The sequence below is a fragment of the Anneissia japonica genome, unplaced genomic scaffold, assembly GCF_011630105.1.
Source record: "Anneissia japonica isolate Jap-2015-1 unplaced genomic scaffold, ASM1163010v1 scaffold287833_len2544123_cov190, whole genome shotgun sequence".
NCBI lineage: Eukaryota > Metazoa > Echinodermata > Crinoidea > Comatulida > Comatulidae > Anneissia > Anneissia japonica.
Window position 1 is genome coordinate 342987 of NW_022757233.1, and position 13216 is coordinate 356202.

The 13216-nt window shown below is 33.6% G+C and overlaps 3 protein-coding genes across 6 annotated transcripts in view; 1 reads left to right on the forward strand and 2 right to left on the reverse strand.

The window, feature by feature from the left end:
• Positions 1-3590, forward strand: part of LOC117124569 (sulfotransferase 1C2-like) — a 9816-nt gene extending 6226 nt beyond the window's left edge. For all 4 annotated transcript variants that reach the window (XM_033270850.1, XM_033270849.1, XM_033270852.1 and 1 more), the window contains 4 exons: positions 651-774; positions 1221-1315; positions 1507-1696; positions 2468-3590. In XM_033270850.1, coding sequence (XP_033126741.1) covers positions 651-774; positions 1221-1315; positions 1507-1696; positions 2468-2580 — 522 coding nt within the window. In that variant the 3' untranslated portion in view covers positions 2581-3590. The remainder of the gene's footprint in view (positions 1-650; positions 775-1220; positions 1316-1506; positions 1697-2467) is intronic.
• Positions 1868-6923, reverse strand: LOC117124570. The gene is made up of 5 exons (XM_033270853.1): positions 6505-6923; positions 5914-5993; positions 4737-4941; positions 4068-4167; positions 1868-3807 (listed from the first exon to the last, which is right to left on the reverse strand). The coding sequence occupies exons 1-5, from the start codon at positions 6569-6571 to the stop codon at positions 3651-3653; spliced, it is 609 nt and encodes a 202-aa protein (XP_033126744.1). The 5' UTR covers positions 6572-6923; the 3' UTR covers positions 1868-3650.
• A 5659-nt stretch (positions 6924-12582) lies between these two features.
• Positions 12583-13216, reverse strand: part of LOC117124576 (39S ribosomal protein L44, mitochondrial-like) — a 42128-nt gene continuing 41494 nt past the window's right edge. The window contains exon 9 of the mRNA XM_033270864.1: positions 12583-12964. Within this exon, the coding sequence (XP_033126755.1) occupies positions 12780-12964 (185 nt within the window). The 3' untranslated portion in view covers positions 12583-12779. The remainder of the gene's footprint in view (positions 12965-13216) is intronic.

Genomic DNA, 13216 nt, shown 5'->3' on the forward strand with positions numbered 1-13216 from the left:
GTATTCGTAATTCGCGCATTTTATTTTCTGTTTACATCTAGGTTTATTTTGATTGGTCAAATCTTGGCTGAGTTCAAAATCACCGATGCGTGACTGTCGTAAATCAGTGGCGTACCTAATCTGGGGTCTGTTGCTGGATTACCGTACGCCAGTGATTGCGCAATAATACTGGCGTTCGCTACGCCGCGCACAAGTTCACACCACTCGATTAACGTTACGCTAGCGTAAGTCGTTGTGTCTGAACATAGCCTATGGCGCGAATTACGAATACGAATATTTCGCGCGAATACTTACGCTAGCGTTCATTAATCGCCCAGTCTGGACATCTCGCTAGTTACGCCATGGATTAACGTACGCCCGGCGTTAGATACGCCTGGCGTATCTCACAGGTCTGAACGTAGCCATACTTTTGATGTCCCGAGATGTGCGTCCTTCTGTTTAATTGCCTTGGTCAGAAATACGCCCTGACGAAACCCAAACCACAGATCTCATCCCAAACATTACGAATATAATTATGCATGCACATATGCCTTAAATGACGTCATATCGTTCTAGATTACTCGTCGTCGCAGATCTAAATCTCACTGATGACGATCATGAAGTTTGTAAGTAATCAAAATGTGATATTATTGTACTGTTATTTTTTCAAGGTTATTTACGTCGCACGCAATCCAAAAGACGTCATTGTATCCTGTTTTTATTTCTTCAACGGGTTTATCTCGGAACCGAAACTCAAGTGGGATGAATTTTTCCAACTATTTATTAAAGACGAAGGTAGAATGGAAACAGAATAAAACAAACTAGCTTGTATATTCCAAGTGTGCATGACTATTTTAAGGGTCCAGGCATAAACGAACAATCGTACAACTTGTAATATGACGTTTCCAATTTCTAGAAGACTAGATATTTTATTTTAGTATATATTTATATATGCATTGACTTTTGACATGCGCATTTGAAACTACGAGATCGCTGAAAAAATTTAGAAAATATTCAACAAAACTATATCCTCCGATATGCACATATATTCAAGCTAAAATGCCACAATCTTCAACGAAAGAAATAAACATTATGAGCATCACAATCATGGATTAATAAATGATTTACAACATAGAGTCCAATTTCCAATGAAGATGAAGGTACATTAATGTATTAGCTTCACTATTTACATTCTAAATGAATTACCTTAAATTACATGTTTACAAAATATTTAATTTCAGTTCCTTATGGGTCATGGTTCAACCACAATCTCTACTGGTGGAATAGGCGACACGAAGCACACGTGTTGTTCGTAACTTACGAAGATATGAAAAAGGTGACAAAATAGTAGTAGTAGTAATAAAGTAGTAGCAGTAAGACCATAAGATGTAGCAAAAAAGTAGCAGTAGGCCTAGCAGCTGCAGCAGGACTAGCAGTAGTAGTAGCAGCATCAGCTGCAATAACAGTAGTGTAGTAGATGTAATTCAAATGACAAATATGACTGATAGCGTAACTTTTTTTCACCAGGACTTGTCAAACATTGTTCACCAAGTGAGTGAATTCTTGGGGCATGTCCTGAATGAAGAAACAGTCGCTCGTATTGTAGATCATTGCTCATTCAGCAGTATGAAGAAAAACCCGAAAGTAAATAAATCGGAAGATGTCATGTTAGATTCAGCTGATAGTTCTGGCAAAAATATTCAGTTCATGAGAAAAGGTGAGCTTGTAAATATGTATTTCCCCGGTATATGTTTAAAAAATAGTAACTACAGAATTGAAAATTGGACGGACGTAGTAAATGGACAATAAGATAGTCTATACACACCTGCTAAGAATTTGATCAGGCCGCACAACTGTAAAGGTGTAAAGGAAAGCCTTAGAAATGATAAACAATTTTAATATACACTTTTAATATAACAATAGAATATAAGCACATATAAACCAATATCGATTCAATTAAACGGTAGCCATGATAGCCTAGAATGTAAAATAAGTTACTTAGACATATCGCCTACTCTAATAATAATAATAATAATAATAATAATAATAATAATAATAATAATTATTATTAGGCCCTACCGTATTATTTATAAAGCGCCGGTATCCGTTTCAACGAAAACGATCATGGTGCCCCTCCACATATAAGTCAAGAAAGAAGGAAAATTAATGAAACAAGAACAACAGTTACAGGATTATATGAGCCGTACTTGGGTACTCTCCTTATGTGGGCATGAACACACAGATACTCCACATAATTACTCCCCCATTGATTGGAGAGCCACTCAGACAGTAATTAATTTTACTTTTTGGTAATCCTGCCGGCTCTTGGAGGAAACATGGATTACCTTTTTGAATTTTCTGAATATTTTACTGCATTGTTATGATTTTTAAAAAAGGCGAAATAAATGAAATGAAATGAAATAAGACCATTTTACTCTAATACTCAACTAGCAATGTTTTTTTTTTTTTTTTTTTAATCTATTTCCAGGGATTGTTGGAGAATGGAAGACTCACTTTACAGTAGCTCAATGTGAGCAATTGGATAAACTCTATAAAAAGAGGTTACAGGGGACAGACTTAACTTTAGATGTATTCTTTTAAAATATTATCAGCGTAGTGAAGTCTGAACACTAACACAAAATAATTGTAAGAGGGCGCTCCAACTTTTTAGTCAGAGCCATGATTTAAATTTACAGACGCCATAGATATCAATGACAAACATATATTTTGTCATCTTTTCTATAATTATCATTGTGCAGTGCAGGTCTCTGAATTGAAAAGAATACTTCTGGGACCGAGGTTTCCATGGTCTCTAGAAAGTTTGGTCTCTAATTATAATAATAAAGATAAAAGAAATTTGTTAATATTTAATTTGAGATCACAGAAAAGTGCTCTTTAGGAGGTGTTCTTTAGAATTAGAGGGAGACATGTATGTTTCGATGGAGAATGAGTTCTAATACAGTACGGTAGTTATGTTGAAAAGGCTAAGCCTGATTAGTTGTGCTGTTTTATACAATTGTATTTTTGATCTAAAAAAAAGTAATGACATATTTAGATCTAATAAGAAGTGTGACAAAACGAATAGCTACTCAATTAATACACATTATATATATATCGTAACAATGTATTTACAGTAATTGTGTTTGTTAATTAAAATAATTTGTACATGTAGGCCCATGTAGAAATAAATTATAACTTTTCTATCATTAATTACAATTTATTGTGTTATAATCAGAATACAAGTACAATTTTGAAAAACAAAAAATACCACATGGAAATAGAAATCAACGTAAATTCGTCTTAAGTCCATTTTTTTGCTTAAGTCAGATTTATTAATATTACTTAGCTTAAAAATTGCTTAAAATTAAAAAGTCAATTGTATTGCATGCGCCATCTAAGACCATTTTTAAGCTAAGATTTTGCTAAGATGGTTTGATAAATCAGCTTAAGATATTTGCTTAGGGCCATCTTAATTTTTTTGACTTAAGACATTTACTAAGCTGAGATTGATAAATCCCGGGCCTGAATCTCGACCAGCCACTTACAAAGCTCTTGTTTTATACGGATAGCATCAGGCCTAAATACAACTCAACATCTAGCTGCTGGTGTCTAAAAAAAAAAAAAAAAAAAAAGCCTTCCATCCCGAGATGCTGCTAGTGAGCATAATGAACTCATGAAGCCTTCCATCCCGGGATGCTGTTGGTGTAGTCAGAAATATCCTTACATGGCACCTGGACGATTGATTGCTCTTGGCCCCGTCTTTTTCGCATTCTTTGCATGATACTCGATTTATTTTCAACATGTTTATTAGAACGTTCCGTCTTTGAACTGTTGGTATAACAATAAAAATAACTATATTTATCAATGGTGATATTATTAATACATACGGTGTCTATTTAACTAAATATTTCACACGTCTGTTTACCAGTGAACTATCTGGATTGATCGTGTTTGATCATATACTACCTGTTTGATCCCTTTAAGTTAACTATTCGATGTTTTAATTACATTTTTTATGTTTTTTTTCTTCGACAGAAGCTATATCTTTATGATAATATGTTACAATTATTTTACGTTACGTTACGTACCTACAACAGCAACTGCAGCATCGGGCACAAACCATTATACATACAACCAAAAGCAATACACCACAAAGCGCACTTATTCCAATAGTCAGGAAAAAGAAAACTGGAGAAAAACACAATAGTATCTTGATTGAGGTCGCCTACCTTGTTTTTTTTTTAACGCATCTTTCATTTTTCATGCATTATCAAATAGATATACGAACAGCAATATCACCAGACTGATGAGGATGGCCCACAAAATATACGCTGTAGGCCTACATTAATTTCAAAGCGACAAAGCAAACTAAAAACACGCTTGGTTTATACAGTAGTTTAGGTGATTAAATAAGCGGTTAATGCACTCCATGATACAGATTGATGTTACATTGGCCCTATATATTGTCTTAGGCCTATAGTAGTAATCTCCAAAATTGACGGTATTAATTTTGTAAAGAAGGCCCAATACTTTGCCAAAAAAGCCCAATTCGAAAAGAGAGGCCATCCAAAGTTCGCAAAAAAAAAAAAAAAAAAAAAAAGCGCCTAGGTCTTAAATTCGAGGTTTTACACTATTTCTAAAAAAAAAAAAAAAAGGAGACAGAATTAACAGGAAGAACCAAAAGGTGACACAGAGGACGTGTGAAATCTATGCGAATTATTACAATTTGTGGAAACGACAACACAATCGTAGCCTACCTGGGTGATCGTCATCGTCGCCACCGCGTTTGTGGTCGGTTGTTAAAGCAATTGTTTCATCCTCGCTCCGATTTTGTACAAGCGTGGTGATGGTAAGTGTGTATGTGGTATCGGGTTTTAGGCACGTGATCTTGTACATGGTATGCGTTTCGATAAAACGCACTACATGAACCAATGATGACGAGTTAACTTTACTGTATGAAATCTGAGTTAGCGATACAAACACAGATGTATTATTAATTGTTTCATATAATTTAAAATTAGGAAGCATAACAAAAGCGATTTCAATTTACAGGTCTCCATCCAAATAAAGACAACTTTGGGACCGTGTTTCCATGGTCTTTGCCTTTGTGTCTAATTATAATAATGAAGATAAAATACATTTGTCGATTTGGGACCACAACAAAAGTGGTATTTAATTGGCGGGGACTTTCATTAGAGGGAGACCTGTATTCTTAAGTATATGAACCATGACTACCAATAGCAATTTAATCCATTTTAAGTGGTATTATTTTTATAGGGCCTATATGATATAAGTCTACAAAAAGTAAGAGAGAGAAGTTATTTTGATCGTGATAAAAATTCCCTGAGAGCCAAAAAACACTTCACTTCCAAAGCCTCATAAAGTCTGCTTTTTAAACGATGCCAGAGAAGCAAACTGTACGTAGGCCCAATCCTTTTATATTCGAAGCATAAACGTAGGCATACAAATGTGTAGGTGTAGACCTTGTTAACTTTCTAATAGGTCTAAGAAGCCTAGCCTACTATGTGTGCTCTTTTGTTTAAATTAGTTTCCCCCCTTTTTTTAATTCAATACTCAAACATAGAATAAAGCAAAAAACATAGACAATCAAGCTTGACTAAACTTAAAACATTAGCTTTAAATTTATACTGAAATGTAGTAGGCCTATTTTTTTTTATCAAATAATTTGTTTCTTTTCTAATTGTCTATAAAACTTTTCAAACAGAAAACAATTAGGCATAAAAACATAGACACTTAATTTTTGCATAAATTTAGCAAGTAGAAGTGTGCTGTATATTATAAGGCCTATTAGTGTCATAATTATATGAAGAAGTAATTACTTTCTCAAAAATAAATTGTATTTCTGAAAATGAATCTTGATTATATGCCTAAGCCTAAATGTATATAAAGTATAATTCTAGAACATTGCCGTACCTCTGCTAATGACGTGGTATTAGTATCTCTTACGTCCACACGAATGCTTGATGATGTAACGAACGATTTAATAAATGAGCCTAAAACAAATGAAAGAAAATATAAATTATAACAGCAGCTAGACATAATACTGTTAAAATATAACTACATGATAAAAAATAAAACTGCCGTTAAATAATATTGTGCTCAGTATTATAATAGGCCTACATTCATTAATGGAACAAGTCTAAAACCACAATACATAGGCATGATGACAATAAGCAATTAACAATAGGCCCTAATACGCCACGACCTCTGAACACAAGGATTCTGAAAATACTGTAAGATGGAAAATACAGTATTTTATATTTACGCAACAGGCCTACCAAGAACAAAAAATCCACCAAGGAATTCACATTCCAATTAAAATGCTCGACTTGGTTGATAATGATGATATATAATTGGTCGTATTGATATATATATATATATATATATATATACTGTCTCTAACAAAGATTCGCCTATATTAGCAACTAAGTAAACGTCGCGTGACCGCTACGAAAAATATAAATTCTTTAAAGATCGTAATTTAATTCAGTAATATTTACTCACCATCAGTTTTTTGCAATGAATTGACTAAAAATATCAAGAATATGCAGCTCTGTATTCCAATCGCCATGGCTACAGATAGGTGGACATGGCAGCTAATTATTTTTTTTTGCAGACGATCTACTAAATTGAGCAGACAACTTAGAAACTCGGAGTCGTTTACAATTGTTTAATAGTTTCCGCCTTTTTAAGAAATTATATCCGGGTCGTGATTTGTTCTCGCCACAAGTCAAAAGTAACACATGATGCAATTAAAAATACGTTGGTGTTGAACTTGGAAATTAATCACGTGCTCATCCTTACTAAAAATAAGTGCGTAAGTAAAAATACGCTAATCGGGTCTAGTACCGCAAATAATGCTAAGGCGTACACCGAGTAGGTCTACTTATTATTATCTTATTAATTATGATACATCCGGGTTCCGTTACAAAATGACGGGTTATTAATACGCCAGCAACAATTATAATGATAGGAAATGGTGGTTGTAAATCAACTGTATGGTAATCCCTACCAACCAGCCACTCCATCATTCTTGCAGATAACAGAAAGGTTTTCATATCTTTGAAATAGGCCTAAATACAATAAGATATGTGATCATAATTCATATGAAAATAGAAATAAAAGCCATAATTATATATCTATTTAGGTTTACGTAAATGCATACTTATGGTATTAACTAAAAGAAGTTCTCCCGGTAGATCTACTTCATATTTTGAGAGTTTCTGTTGGGGGTTCAACACAGATACTAAGAGTATTTAGTTATTTTAGTCTTTAGGGCTGCTGTATACCGTTAATGCTCGAATAACCGCCGCACCAAACGTGATTTATTTTACGTTAAGCGCCGCGGCGCTTAATCGAGAGTATATATTACTCTGTGTGTAATGAAACACTTTGAGAAACATGGTTTTAAATACAATGTATACTGTGTTAAAATAAATAAATAACAATATGACACAAGCATTTCGTTATAAACGTTTATTTACGATGACGTACCGGTAGGACCTACGATAGGACTACCGATACGGGAATACGTGAAATAGGTAGCATAGAAAGCGCCACGCCAATATTTTTTTATAAGCGCCGCTCTCGAATAAGCGCCGCACTGAAGCTTCCAAAATCGTTATATTTATTTGAGCATTTACGGTATAACTATGTACAGTACGCCTCATGCATAGGCATAATTGTTTAAAATTCTTAAGTTTCCTAACGGCAACCGCTGTGCAAACACTCTACCAAATTTATAGTACCCTTTTAATGACAGATTATGATAAAAACCCGTTACAAATAACAACAATCAGCCAAATTACCAACAATAAGTAGTGTAAAGATAAATTACCTGTGAAGAACAGAATATATTATTAAAGCTACATGATTAAAATATAATAGGTCCCTAAACCTAATAACCAAAATATCTAGTCTTTGAGTATAGAAATAGGCCACATCCAATAATGTCTATAATACAACCGAATTCCCCACAATTATTATGTTTTAAATGCGTAATATTTATGTTATAGTGTAAATACATATACATAATTAACAGTACCGGTAACTATTATTTGAGTATAACTATTTTTCTGTTGATTTCAATACGACAGATATATAAGAAATCCACCCTGAATGCGATTTTCTTTTCTGACGTGAATGTTTGGTGAATAAATATGAAGGAGTTCCGCATAAGATGGTATAATATAAATATTTGCATTACCAGCTTACAAAAGAACACAACGGGCCTAAATTCAATATTTGCTGGTTTAAAAAAAAATCTTTAGAAACGTTCAGTCCCCGGCCTCTCATCTACTACCATATTTATTACTCTGTAATATCCACTTTTAACATTGTTTGTTATATTGCCACAGATTGACCAATTATTTATTCATCACCACCAAAGAAAGACATATTTTCTCAATGTCAACGTATATTTTCTCATTACTTCTATTCCGACAACAGTTTAATAACGGATCTTCACAATGTCATCGAATGTTACGTAGCATCTCATCGATGTTATATCTAAAAAAGGCTTGACAAAACTCTTTTAATTTTATGCCATTTTAAAATTTAAATAGAAACGATGATTAGAAAAATGTATGCCTATAAATAATACTGTTGCTATATTCTTTGCAGAATTTGACATTGCCTATATCCTCAATTCATGTACCAATTGGTAGTATAGTGTAAAAAACTAAAATGTTATTCAGCTAAAAGAAAATTACCGTAGTTGTTTCGTTCAGTGTGTCATGTAATGTTAAACAAGCAAAGAGTTTCCTTAGTGGAAAATGATATTTTATGTTACCGTTGGAATATTATTTAATCATTTTAATAGTTACTTAAGTTAACTGAATTTTTGAAGTTATATTTTATGACAGACAGTACCGTATAGGCCTACACATACTTGTATCAAGTTTCAAATTACGGTTACAAGCGTTCGTCTTTTGAGGGAACTTTGACTAAAGATAGAGACCAGCAATTGAGTACAACCAAAGATAATAAATAGCAGAAGATAGAGCAGCTTCCCAATATTGTGGAACATTCGTTCGAAATGCATTATGGGTACACGGATAGCAATATTACCCCGTCCGCACGGCGGCACTATATATCAATAATAAAAGCACCGCTCGGGTTTGTTTATTTCCTGTAGTTTCTCCACTTAGTCAAATGGTAAAATTTTACCCCGCTCGCGGGAGGGCTAATGTTCCATTAATTCTAATGCAAATACGCGGAACAGCTCATTTTCCTGCAACCATTTTTAAACCAACAATATTGGATTTTGCTTTATGGTAGGTCTACAAAAATAAAGTTAAGTCTTGAATTGTATGAAATGAAGTCTTTCTAAGACATAGTTATCAGACTGTAGTTTAAATCTTATACAAAACCAATAGGCCTACATTTTATAAGGAAAATGTATACACTTTCGACATGGCAAACACAAGCACATTTAATTAAAGAAATCGGTTACAATTAAAGAACAATACAGTAATAGGATATGTATTGAATTTTGATATAGACTCATGGGATCTAGTAGACAGAAGTTCTGCACAGAAATTTCTTTTAAATATTGAATAATGTAGTATGACTATTGTATTGTCAGGTTTGTCAATATAAAGCACGTTTACGCCTATGAGTGTGTTGGTAATATAACGGTAATAGAATTTTACACACGGTAACACGATTAGTTCAAAGAAATTTCACGAGAGTGGGGTTGTGCACCCCTGTTCATAAACACACTCTAAGGCCTACAACAAAGGGCCACAGCAGCGGAATATAATCATAAATACCACAGATAATCATAAATACCACAGACCTCTCGAGTAATTGACTCGAGGGGTCTATTATTTAGCATGACGATGATTACTAGTATGATGATTATTGTTAGGCTAGCATTTTGAATCAATTCGGTTCTTAACACATGACACTAGCCTACTAGGTTCAGTGTATTTTTAAAAACCTTATTTAACAAACCTATTTTGTTTTACCAAGTAGGACCCAAAATACCTATGCTTAAATTGCCAGGTTTAAAGCTATAATTAACAATATCCATGTGGTTACCGCTTTACCAACCAAACTATATATACATATATCAAAATATATCATTCAGCAATAAAAACATCTACCTGTATTCAAGTAACATAAGATAATCACAAAGGGTAGGCCTACTTATTTGCGATTAAGGACCCTTTGTGGTTACCTTATGAAACATCAGATGATTTTTGTCCTTGTAAATGTTCGTTTGTTTTCTCTCTCCATTACTCTCTCATATTATTTGAATCTAATTAGTGAATATGATTTAGTTAAGATGTTCGTTTTGTATTTTGGATGTGCCTTTTTGATGCACCACTCGGAAACCAGCAAGTGGCACTTATTCTAAAGTGATCCCTAATAGGTCAATAAAATAATTTGCAAAAAGAACATGGTTGGTTAAATTTGAGATAATATTCCCTCATTTTTAGCATTTGCAATTTTGAGCTATAATTTTGATACAAGATAAGAATGCAATTAATGAGAGCCCCCACCCAAAATACACATTTTTGGGGCTTATGAGATTTAAATTACATTACTCTGTTATGTTAAAATAAATTTAACTATTGTCATATTATAGGTGTAATTTTGCCCTACCTGACGTGGAAATGTACTGAGTACCCAGTACGTTTGAAAAAAATTGCGAAAAAAATCACAAGTTGTTGTCATATTGAAAAAAAAAACAAACAAACAAAAAAGCACATTTTAGATATTTTTGTTTTAAGCTATATTTATAGAGGGTGACTATTCCAGTGTATCATAAAACTTTGGCTGATATTCAGGGGCCCTCTTAAATTAATGAAAGTGTCATGCTTTTATCAGCAAAGTTTCTTCATGAGGATTAGGGAGTGGTGTTGTTTTAAGTCAAGAAAAAAATCTTGCTTTCACAGGATGTGAACCCATGACCTTGGGATTAGAAGGCAAGCATCTTAACCATTAAACTTCACTCCATACTGATACCGAAATGATTGTATAGCAAGTAAGAAAGGAAACCACAAACTACAGGGTTTAAAATTCATACATCATCTCTTTAGCATTGATCTCATTTATACTCAACTAGGTTAATATCATTATCACATTTCATTAATATCAGGCTCAAAAGCTGTATGACTTAGCATCGTCTGAAGAATTAAAAAATATATATTCCGCCCTCTATTGACCGCTCTATCAATGCATCTCCAAATAAGTTTTGGAAAGCAGACAAAACTACTGTACAAAAATATTATATTATATACTGTAAGCAGTGGTAGATCCAGGAATTTAAAATGGAGGGGGCCCAGGGAGACTTAAAATTTGCAAATAACTTTCATTTTTTCTCGATTTAAAAAAATTTAGGGGGACCTTGGCTGGCTAGGCGCCCCCTTGAATCCGCCTCTGGTAAGCTGCAACTGCTTCGTACTGCACTACATCGAACTCACTGATCTGTATTATAATGGCTGGATTGCTCATTGGCTGGTTTTAGAGAAGCTACTGATGTCATATTTGGGAGCCCAAAACGTCACAATCATCATCACAGCGCAAAACTTTTGAACAGGTGTGACATCACCAACAACGCAACATCCCTTGGGCTTTTGTAAACTGAACAAACACCCACGTTGAGTGGTTAGAGGATGTGAAAAAAATCTTTCTTAAAATTAAAATACATAATTGAAAAATTATTGCAAGAATCAATATTTTTAACAATAATTTAAAGAAATGCCAAAACATACTTGTCTAGTGTGGTACGTCACTCTGGCTCTTGCATAATATGGCGCCTGTGGCTTTACTTTTTTCTGTACAATGATTGACAGATAAGCAATCCAGCTTTTATAATAGAGATCAGTGATCTTACTGCTCCCAGTGAAATCAAATGGTATCTTAGAAATGGTAAAATACAACCATTGTTTTTTAAACATTTTTTTTATTTCAGCAATCAAGTAACGGAACACGGTACATATTTCTTTTTGCTGTTGACATACATATGTAAATTGTTGAAGGGCATATGACTTTATGAACTGTTTGGATGCATAATAACAAGACGTGAAGAATTGCCAGAAGCAAGGAAATGATACGAAATAGAGAGTAGTTGTAAGAAGAGGTATATTGCTCACTTCTCATCATAAACAGCAATATTCATTGCTAAAAGCATAACCAAGTCAAAATATTACAATGTTAGGCATCTAGTTACATACAGACTAACCACATATCATGGCTCACCTACACCCAAGTAACACTCACTCTTGGATCACACTAGTAATTAGTAACATTTCAAATTTGGTTGTCTAGTGGTACAACAACATGCCAGCATACATTTTGTTTTCTACCTGAACAAACACGTTATATCATCATTGCAGACTTATAAAATCCGCATACGCCTTAAAACTAAAAGAAAATGCATACGTTTAGAGTCCGTAATGAGCCCAAAAAATCCGCAATGAAAATATAACGTGTTAACACCTTGCAATTGCTAATATTAAGTGAATTGATTTTATAAAAAATCCCTTTTAAATATTTCTGTTGTCAGCATTTTGACTTTTGTTATTTGTTGAAGATAAGGATGGGTAAGGTTTGTAATGTAAAGAGGGGGTAGAGGAAGGCATAGAGGAAGGTGGAAGGATGGATGGCTACTGTAACATAATATCATCACCTGATACAGCAAAGTACAGCTACTGCACTAGAGATAAACATAATATATTCATCTGATATAGCATATAATAAAATGTGGTTGATTTGTTATAGCACCCATCATTCTCATTATGATTTCAAGTCATATGATCAAGCAATGATCATGAAGCAGTTATCTTTGCTTGTTGTGTGTTCATCTGTAATTGTTGTATAATAGTTGAGTTAAGCTTAGCATGTTTGGTTGAGTCAAGGGGAAGGGGTGGACTCCCTTCCCCGATCCTGAACATCTTCCGCAGAACAACTCTTGTAGCCTCATCTTCAGCAGCTGAAACAGATTCTCCCGCAGCTGAAAAAAATTAAGGAAATTTATTACATTATTTAAAGCTTTAACTTTCAACTAAATTTCAAACTCAATAATTACCTTTTTTTTTTGCAAATTTTTATAACAGTAAGACTTTCTATTGTGTAATTCCTCAATTGTTGTTGGAAGTAAATTTTGTTTAAATATTAAATTGGGAAGCACTACAGTTACAGTTTTTTGTAGTGTTTTAATTGAAACTTACTTAATTATTTAATCACTAATTAACTGAGGGTCTCA